The sequence below is a fragment of the Anguilla rostrata genome, chromosome 2, assembly GCF_018555375.3.
Source record: "Anguilla rostrata isolate EN2019 chromosome 2, ASM1855537v3, whole genome shotgun sequence".
Classification (NCBI taxonomy): domain Eukaryota; kingdom Metazoa; phylum Chordata; class Actinopteri; order Anguilliformes; family Anguillidae; genus Anguilla; species Anguilla rostrata.
The window spans coordinates 71832367-71842576 of NC_057934.1; the positions used below are offsets into that span (position 1 = coordinate 71832367).

General features: G+C 44.6%; 1 protein-coding gene across 1 annotated transcript; it reads left to right on the plus strand.

Annotated features, from left to right (window-relative positions):
* Positions 1–229: 229 nt before the first annotated feature.
* Positions 230–9647, plus strand: LOC135249095 (5'(3')-deoxyribonucleotidase, mitochondrial-like). Its single transcript, XM_064324368.1, has 5 exons — positions 230–1271; positions 2809–2909; positions 3411–3471; positions 4921–5035; positions 6023–9647. Exons 1-5 carry the CDS (start codon positions 978–980, stop codon positions 6160–6162), a joined length of 711 nt encoding a protein of 236 aa, XP_064180438.1. The 5' UTR covers positions 230–977; the 3' UTR covers positions 6163–9647.
* The last annotated feature ends 563 nt before the right edge of the window (positions 9648–10210 follow it).

Sequence of the window (10210 nt, forward strand, 5' to 3'; positions counted from 1 at the left end):
GGTTGACAGGTGATCCCATGAGTGACAGGACACCCAGTGACTTGTGAACATGGGGGATTACTTGTAGTGTGATTTTAGAGTGAAGTATCTTATTCAGATACAGAGCTACAGTGCTAGCCATATAATTACCTGAGCAAACGAGCTACTGAAACGAACCCCAAAACAAATTTTTTAGCAGTAATATCTCGACTCGAGCATGTCTTTTTATTTGTGATTTAATTATTTTTTTAAGCGAAAGCAAATTGTATGCCAGTTCCAATCCAGATCTGTAACCCAAGGACTGTAAACCCTGGGCCTATATATGTGTGTCTATTCCTTTAAGGGAGTATGCTCCTCGTATGCAGACAGGAATCGCTGCTCAGATACTACCGGGTTACAGGAGCCGCCAGCCGTGTGTGCAAAGGGCAAAAGTTGAAGATAAAGCAGATAGACAGAATCTGATTTCGAATACAACTGACTGAAAGAGAGGTCGGGCGTGACGCTAGAGACCGCTCTGTGCTTCCCCAAATTTGCACAGTGTCACAAACAAGCCCAAAAATAGCGGGCGTTGACACGGAAGATTGGACATTGTGGCTAGTAACTAGCTAGCTGCTGGTCTTGTGTGCAGTCAAATGCAAAACAAAGATTAGTTCCAGACACAAAAATAAGGTAAAAAAAAATGCATACGTTCGAAGAGAGCGTGACATGCACAGAATGCTCCTGAAATGCAGCAATGGGTACGAATGCAACACAAATTTAGCGATGTGTGCGTCTTTCGATGCATCTCTGAACATTCGATGCATACGGATTATTGCTTAAAATGAAAATAGTACTTGAAACCCAATCGTGTGATAAATTGAAAACGCACTCTTAGGAGCAACAACGTAGCTACAACTTCAGGCGGACTTTTGAACATTGTTATCTATAGCATCCGGGAAGGTTACTGTTAATTGAAGACACACACCCACTACGTACAAACAGTTAACCTGGCAGGAATAATGACTTTATTGCCCCGTGTCCTAGGCTTTCTAAAGCTAGAAAGTCCCTCGATTTCTGCTAACGTTAGATGTTTTGCTCATCTATCTACCGCCGACGTACTAGCGAAAATGAATGACAGTACAAGTAAACGGCTGCGCGTTCTGGTGGACATGGACGGAGTGCTTGCCGATTTTGAAGGAGGATTCTTGAAAAAATACCGAGCCAAGTACCCCAACGAACCATACATTAACCTGGAGGACAGAAGAGGATTCTGGGTCTCGACTCAGTACGGACAGCTACGTAGTGATCTCTGCGTAAGTAGGCTGTGCCGGACTGTCAGCTATTACGATTAAAAACCACTGTATGATTCCTTATGACTCATCGGCGAGCCCAGGTAGTCAGCTATAGGTGCCAAAACCTAATTGCCCTGCAGTACGCCCATGACAAGAAAGCACGGTAAACTGAACAATGTATTGAATGCAAAATGATTCTTTCTATTAGTTATCTGATTAATTTATGTTAAATACTAATTTGGCATCTCGCTTCATTTTCATTGTCCGTTTTTGTGAGTTTAAGGTTCAGCAAGCCCAAGCACACGTTACATTGCATGGCACAGTATTTGTGGGTGAGGGAAGTCAGTTCTCCTAAAAACCCAGTTAGTGTAAAGTGCCAGACTAGTTTGTTTGTCTGTAAATTATCTCCCAGAAGCATGCGTTGGATAGCTGGCTAGAACATTTGGTTGTTGTCAGTTTCCGGTAATATTTGTGGGAATTTCACATCAGATCCATGTACGACTTACGCAGTCATACCCGCTCACGCGTCAAGTGTGGGCGGGGTTATTACTGTATTTCCGAACTGTATATTATAAAGGAACCGTGGTCTTTGTTCTGAAAGTTGTTCTGAGTTGTTAATTATATTTATTACTTTATGTATTCTATAGCGACACCTGCGTTATTTACTGTCAGAATGGTAACCGTACTATTATATCAGGGTGTTAGGGGCTGAATTTATATAATTTATGTGCTTTTATGTGATGCATAACATATCATACAACAGACTGTCGGAAACGCTGAGCACTTTGGTTTATGAATAGGACCTGCTATTACGGAGTTATAACACTTTTTATAGCCCGACACAGTGTCGAAACGGTTGTAGAATTTTGTGCATATGTCAATGGATCGACTTTGTTCCAAAATGGCCCCAAATGCTCCCATTATTCCATTTGCTTGTGGCATTTTTTTTTCTTTTGATAACTTGGATTGATTCAGGGGCTCACACAGAATTATTGATGTTTCAAAAAGTTGTATTTTTAATATCATGACACCTGCTCTCCAGCACACTGGATTTCAAATTAAACGATGAATATCAAATTTAAGTGCAGACTGTCAGCTTTAATTTGAAGGTATTTACATCCATATCGGGTGAGCAGTGTAGCAATTAATTTAGGCAAACATTCAAATTAGTCCTTTAAGGTATTTATATCCATATTGGGTGATCATTGTAGGAATAAATTTTGGTAAACATTCAAATGAGTCACTTAAGGATTATGTCGGAGAATTTAGCTGCCTTAGTTCTTCATAGAATTTTTCAAAGTTATTCTGCTATGTTTTCTTCTTACATCCAATACCATTTGTTAGTAATGACATCTGTAATGACATTTTATCTGTGTGTGAGCCATTGTAAAGGGCACAAAATAGAGTACACTAGCAGCTACCATATTTTAATATAAAAATAACAGTATCACAAACTGATTGACACGTGCTGGATAATAAATTTCACTCTGATGTGTTTTTGCGCGAGTGACCAGCGTTGGTCACGTGACCTAATAGTCTCATTGTATTGAATGTGTAGGCGAAGGCCATCAGCATTTGGGAGTCAAAGAACTTCTTTTTAGAGCTGGACCCCATACCGGGAGGTGTGGAGGCCGTCAAGGAGATGTCTAAAATGGAAAAGTAAGTTTTATTCTCTTCTTTAAGGAATGCTCGTCTAGACATATTGCCCAAACTCCAAGCCGCAACGCCGCTTACTTTTGCGTTGCGGTCTGTTTCTAGTCATACCGAAGCCTGCGAGCGCACTGTTAAACTTAACTGAACGGGGGGAAGAAGTAGTTTTACTGGCTAACTTTGGCTTATGTGATTCTGATCTAGAGGTTAGGTTCTGGCGCTGCGTGCTACCACAGACGTCAGTTGATTGCTTGGAAAAGCACCGATTCATTGAGCTACTCCTTTACTGATTAAAAAAAAAAAAAAACCTTTTCTGCAAACTGTCATTAATAGACAGGAATTAAAGTGAGTATAGATATAGACACACAAATACCACAGATATCCCTGTCAGTTAGGACTTAGTTTTGAATGAAGTCTTGATCATACTCAAGGGTATTTGAAATGTATTTGTGAATATTGCGGTTGTATTGTCTAAAGCGGAAAACCTCAACTTTATTATTTTTCTTCCAGTACGGACGTCTTTATTTGCACCAGTCCAATAAAACATTACAGCCACTGTCCGTATGAGAAGGTGAGTTCTGTCCGTGTTGCTGTGTTAAGTTTGCTTCCACTGTTGTGCTGATTGTGTTTGGCAGAAGGGGATTGTGAGATCATGTTGGTCAGAGGGGTTTGTGGGATCATGTTGGACAGAGGGGATTGTGGGATTGTGTTGGGCAGAGGGGGATTGTGTTGGGCAGAGGGAGACTGTGGGATTGTGTTGGGCAGAGGGGGATTGTGGGATTGTGTGGGTAGAGGGGATTGTAGGAGTGTGTGGGGCAAAGGGGATTGTGGGATTGTGTTGGGCAGAGGGGGATTGTGGGATTGTGTGGGCAGAGGGGATTGTGGGATCGTGTTGGCAGGGGAGACTGTGGGCAGAGGGGGATTGTGGGATTGTGTTGGGCAGAGGGGGATTGTGGGATTGTGTTGGGCAGAGGGGGATTGTGGGATTGTGTTGGGCAGAGGGGGATTGTGGGATTGTGTTGGGCAGAGGGAGACTGTGGGATTGTGTTGGGCAGAGGGGGATTGTGGGATTGTGGCAGAGGGGATTGTGGGATTGTGTTGGGCAGAGGGGGATTGTGGGATCATGTTGGACAGAGGGGATTGTGGGATTGTGTTGGGCAGAGGGGGATTGTGGGATTGCGTGGGGCAGAGGGGGATTGTGGGATTGTGTTGGGCAGAGGGGGATTGTGGGATTGTGTTGGGCAGAGGGGATTGTGGGATGTGTTGGGCAGAGGGGATGTGGGATGTGTGGGGCAGAGGGGACTGTGGGATCGTGTTGGGCAGAGGGGATTGTGTTGGGCAGAGGGGATTGTGGGATTGTGTGGGGCAGAGGGGATTGTGTGGGGCAGAGGGGGATTGTGTTGGGCAGAGGGGGATTGTGGGAGTGTGTGGGGCAGAGGGGGATTGTGGGATTGTGTTGGGCAGAGGGAGACTGTGGGATTGTGTTGGGCAGAGGGGAGTGTGGGATTGTGTGGGCAGAGGGGGATTGTGGGATTGTGTTGGGCAGAGGGGAGTGTGGGATTGTGTGGGCAGAGGGATTGTGGCAGGGATGTGTGGCAGAGGGGATTGTGGATCGTGTTTGGGCAGGAGATGTGGGGAGAGATTGTGGGATGTGTTGGGCAGAGGGGATTGTGGGATTGTGTTGGGCAAGGGGATTGTGGGATCGTGTTGGGCAGAGGGGATGTGGTTTGTGTTGGGCAGAGGGATTGTGTTGGGCAGGGGGATTGTGGGATTGTGTTGGGCAGAGGGGATGTGGATTGTGTGGCAGAGGGGATTGTGGGATGTGTTGGGCAGAGGGATTGGATTGTGGGCAGGGGATTGTGTTGGGCAGAGGGGGATTGTGGGAGTGTGTGGGCAGAGGGGGATTGTGGGATTGTGTTGGGCAGAGGGGGATTGTGGGATTGTGTTGGGCAGAGGGGGATTGTGGGATTGTGTTGGGCAGAGGGGGACTGTAGCACTGTCTGTTCTTTTCTTCATCCAGTACGCCTGGATAGAGAAGCACTTTGGCCATGAGTTCCTGGAGCAGATCATTCTCACCAGAGACAAGACTGTGGTGTCTGGTGACATACTGATAGATGACAAACCAGACATCCTTGGTGAGTGTGTGTGTGTGTGTGTGTGTGTGTATACATGTGAGAATGCATCTGTGTTCTTGTTAAAATAATTTTTAAAAAACATTTCTCTTCACTGAAGTGGATTTTTATGGCAGTCTTACAGTATACACCCAGATTCTAACCAATGCATCACCACAAGCGTGTACAAACTAAATGGAAATGAACAGCCAATCAGCACTTCTGAAGCAGACTGTTAAGAAGTGCTTAACCCGTGGCAAAAATTCCCAGAAGTAAACAGAAACAGGCTGTGCTCTTGTTTCAGCCCTCTGAGTTAAAACAGATGTGTTCCTATCTGAGGAATTTTGTGAATGGCATTCAGGCAAGATCCACACTCAGCTTTTTTCAGTTAAGACAAGGCTAGGAGATTTCAAAGGTTTTATTTTCTGCTTCATCGGTGAAATTATATTCACTGGCTGCCCCGGGTGTTGATCGAGGTCCGTCATCTTTAAGGACATTCCAACCTGTCAAATGCTCCTGTTAGGAGCGTGCAAGGCCTTCCATACTAGGCAGGAGCTGGGAGTGAGGACACAAAGAAAGGAAGCAAGGAGGTAAAACGAAAAGCGAGTGGAACGCACCAAGGGAAAGGACACGAGGACAGAGGAATCGAGTAAACGTGTATCAGGCGAAATGGACCAACCTTGCTCGGTCAAGCGTCAGTTTGAAGCCACGTCAATTGCAGATACGGCAGCTGGGGGGGAGGTGGGTTCACAAGTCGGTCGTTTATACGTCGTACGTTCCGAAGAAAAAGGCCACACTTGCGTGTCCTCGCTGAAGCCTCCTCCAGGAGCCTTCTCGCGCCTCCAAGGAGCATTTAACGGGTTTGGAATGACCTTAAAGATGGCGGACCTCAATCTTGTCCCGGGTCAGGCGAGGACCGAGGAGACGAGTTCGGACAGAGCAGTGCGATCGTAGCGAGTCCCGGAATCAGACGAGTTTGGGACTGTACCGTGTTTCTCGCTCCCGTTGCAGGGGTGGAGCCCAAGCCGAGCTGGGAGCACGTGCTCTTCCTGGCCTGCCACAACAAGCACCTGCTCCCCAGTGCCGGCCACCGGAGCCTGCTGTCCTGGCACCACGACTGGAGGGGCCTCCTGGAGAGCAAACGCCAATGAGGACCCCCCCCCCGCCCGCCCACCCCTTTCCTGTCCCCCATCGACCAATCACAGGACGGACTCCCAGGCTGGAGCCCCGTCCAATCCATGACCCCCCCCCCCCGTCCACTGACAACACACGTCCACAATGTCTCTCCAGTTTCATATGGTTGTGGATTCTACACTCCCCCCCTCCCCTCCTTCCGACCATACCCATCCCAGGTCACCTGTGTTTGCAGATTGAGTTCAGAGTTATGGCGTGGAGGCCTGAAGAACAACCCCCCCCCCCCCCCCCCCCGCCCCAACTCCCCACTCACAACCCTTCATTAGGTGACATCACCTGAGCATCACACCAAAACACTCCTGCCTGCTTGCCGAGGTGACGTACTCACACTCAGACACAATCAACCAACATGACCTCTGTCTCGGGCATTAAAAAAACCAGCGGCTTTTCCCGATTGCTAATTCCTGGGGTCTACCCAGAATTCAGCGGGTAGCTGTCGCGCAGGTCAAAAATCGATCCGACCAAAAACTGAGCACCCCCCTTTCCCTGACGAGCTTTGTGAAGAGGTCTGTAGGTGTTGTATATCACTGAATTAATCTCTTTAGATAGAGTCCGTGGTGGAGCTCAGTTTGGGGTTCTGAGGAAACGATGAAGCCCGGCAGGTGGGCGGAGCTCTTTGGTCTTTCATCGGGTCGTCATGTAGGGAAATTTTCGGGAGTGGTTTTATCTCGGGCTTTGCGTCCCTTGCCCATCTCCTGAGCAGTGAAGTGTGTGACCTCACACCCAGAGGAAGGTGAAATTATCCCTTTTTAGGTTTAGATTTTAGTACATTTTTACATTATCTCACCCTATAGATATTTTTTAAATTGCATTAATTATACACGAGGTGTCCGATTCCAGCCCAGTCTGCTGGTTTTTGGCGCTTTTCAGCACTTGGTCGTTGATTCGCTAAAGAGTCCGCACCTCGTTTCCAAGTCCTGAACCGGCTCCTGATGGCACCAGTGATCGGTATTTCACTCTGTGAAGCTGAATGCCATACAACAATATTTTAATCATAATCCTAATCCTAAACTTAATTGAATTCCTCCAAAGGGGTTTGTGGGGTAAGCCCACTAAAAGGCACATTATGCAGGATTTTTTTAAAGCCCGTCTTTGCAATCAAATAAGTCTCCTCCGTTTTCGACCTGACACGCGAATTCATTACACACTAACAGTAAATTTATCCCATCAATTACTCCGACCGACATTACATTGTCCGGTCAAGGCCACAAACCCGACCTGTACAAATAATTTGAAAACGGGACATTCCGGTGAAAAAAAACGGTTGTCTGGCAAAGCGTAGCTGGTTAGCTAATGTTACTTAACGGTCCGACAGAAAACAAGCCAACGCCACATGACTGTTTATCCCCTTGGCGAACTTCAGCTGACGCCACCGAGGAAAAGCAATTCCCAAGGTTTATTCTATATTGAACAAGCCCTGTCGGCTTGTCTTTTTGGTTTTCTGTGTCTGGGCCGTTGCAGCAGCTAGCTATAGCGACAAACCGCAGATCAAATGCAGCCACACCCTCCTCACACAGAAAAGAGTGCCATGCCCAGAAAGAACCCTAACACATTTTAGATTAATAAATACAGGTAAACCTGCACGAATTTGGCAAAAGTGCATAAAGACTTTGCATGCCAGTGCATCATAGATATACCTTAGCAAGGTTTTTTTTGTTGTTATTTTCAAGGTTAAAATCCTGCATAGCAGGCCTTTAACAGACTGAAATCTAAAAGCGATAGTTAGCTAGCGTAAATTCAAATTAGTTCCAGTGAGGATGCTGCCTCTTATCAATGGAGACATCGGTCATTTCTGACCACTAGGGGGCGCCAATTGTCTGTGCTTATAAACTTTTTTTGGCATAGAAGTATGTAAAATAAGGCCCATACCATACAAAATAGATATGCAAAACAAGAGTTTTGTTTTGTTCATTTTAATGTTTTTCGTGTTGTTTTTGTGTTTGCAAAAGATGAATGGTTTGGTTTTTTTGTTAGTTTCTTTTCCTTTAAAAAACGTTTCATAAATATGCCATTAAGAACTTGGCTGCTGTTATAGAACTTTTCATACTGAATATATGAACTCTTCAGCGAGTTCACCAGGGAAAACCACAGCAACACACTTCTACTCTCACACTTGTTGTGTCATTGTTGTGCCAATATGCCTTGGGAGAAAAAATGTTCTATTTGGTATTTTATTTTATTTTATTTTTATTTTATTTTATAGTTTTAGATTTTTTTCTAGTATTTCAAACTTTTAAAAATATTAATACAACAGTTGATTTTAAACTTTTTATACAGGTATGGGAAACTGCATAGTGCATCAATGCAGAGGTTTTTGTCTTATGAGAAAAAAAAGTGAAGAACAATAATCGAACTAACCTCAGAATGACCTCACAGTGCTCTCTGTCTGTATACTTTTTAGTGTGGAACGTCTTGCTTCAAACACGCACACATTCATAAACGGTCTCGCACACGTGCGAACACACTCATTTATGTAGACGTTTGCACACTCAGATGCACATCGCGTGTACGTTACACTTGTCTGTCCGTCTGTCTGTGCTGTTGAGAAGGCTGGTTAGAGCAGCTTAACATTTACTGCTAATAGTGTTCCAGGGTTCCAAGGTTCCACTGTGGATTCGCAGCAACAAATAAGCTCGTGTTTGTACACATAGGGAAGATGTACTTGAACATAACGTGCACCTCTACTAAAACATATACATCGTACGACATAGAAGACTGTAAGGAATGTATTTTTACATGTCAAAATATGTATTTTACATGTTAAAAATGAGATGCATGCACAGACTTACAAAATGTCAAATTTTGGTACTGGTGGTGCTACATGCACAGTGTGCTTTATATTTTCTGGTTCTCTTTTGAGAACACACATCATCATATCCTGGGTTATAGGGTGTGAACCATCAGAAACTTTGGGTTGGGGGGTGGAGCAAGGGGGCAAGGTCACCCCAGAACTTGGAGTGGATTCAGTCTGTCCCATCTGTGCTAGTGATTTGCCTCACATTCACTATGTAATAATGGTTATAATCAAAAACATTAAATATTATGTCAAAGAAATTTTGTGAATTTCTGTCATAATGTCACAATAGTAAGACTGAATTCCCGGCATGGATTATGGCAAACAGCTCCAATGTTCCTCCTTGTTGGAGGAGTCATATATATTTTGACATAAAATGAAATTACATTCTTAATTGAAAAGTATATATCCGCACGAATAAAAAATACCCTGCCTAGTGTGTCAGTGATAATTGAGTATAATAAAGGCATATTATAAATATGTATAAATTTAAATGTATATGGTGAGAACAATGCGTGGAACAGAACTATGGCGTGGAGGGAGATTTTGGAGAGATTTTGTAAAGTTTTGGGAACAGCATCATAAACACCCATTCGCATTGTCATCATTAAAAAAGTTCCAAAGCGTTTTTTGTCACGGAAACATCATCTTTGGCGTATGCAATTTTGAATTTTAAAAATAATAATCCGTGCACCCCACTGAGTGTCGAAGTGTTTCGTGTGAATTGTTTATTTTAAACTTGATATTGTTGTACATCTCTCAGTGTTAGGGGGTGGGGGGTGGGGGGGCATTAGTTGAACTGAGGTAACGCATGCGCAAAGATCCCAAGTAGTCAAAACTAGTGGGTCACACACCCGCCCAATCAGCACGCTGAATGAGCTCTTCCCAACACGTGAGTCACCAAGCAGACCTGGGTCAAATGCGTATTTGTTTTGGATTCAAATACTTATCTGTGCACTGTTGATCTTGCCTGGTGTGCTCAGTACCATGCTGAGCCTGCATTGGACGGAGTGTAGCACAGTGGGTAAGGAACTGGGTTTGTAACCAAAAGGTCGCAGGTTCGATTCCAGGGTAAGGACACTGCCGTTGTACCCTTGAGAAAGGTACTTATCCAGAATTGCTTCAGTATATATACAGCTGTATAAATGGATACAATGTAAAATGCTATGTAAAAGTTGTGTAAGTCGTTCTGGATAACAGCGTCTGCTAAA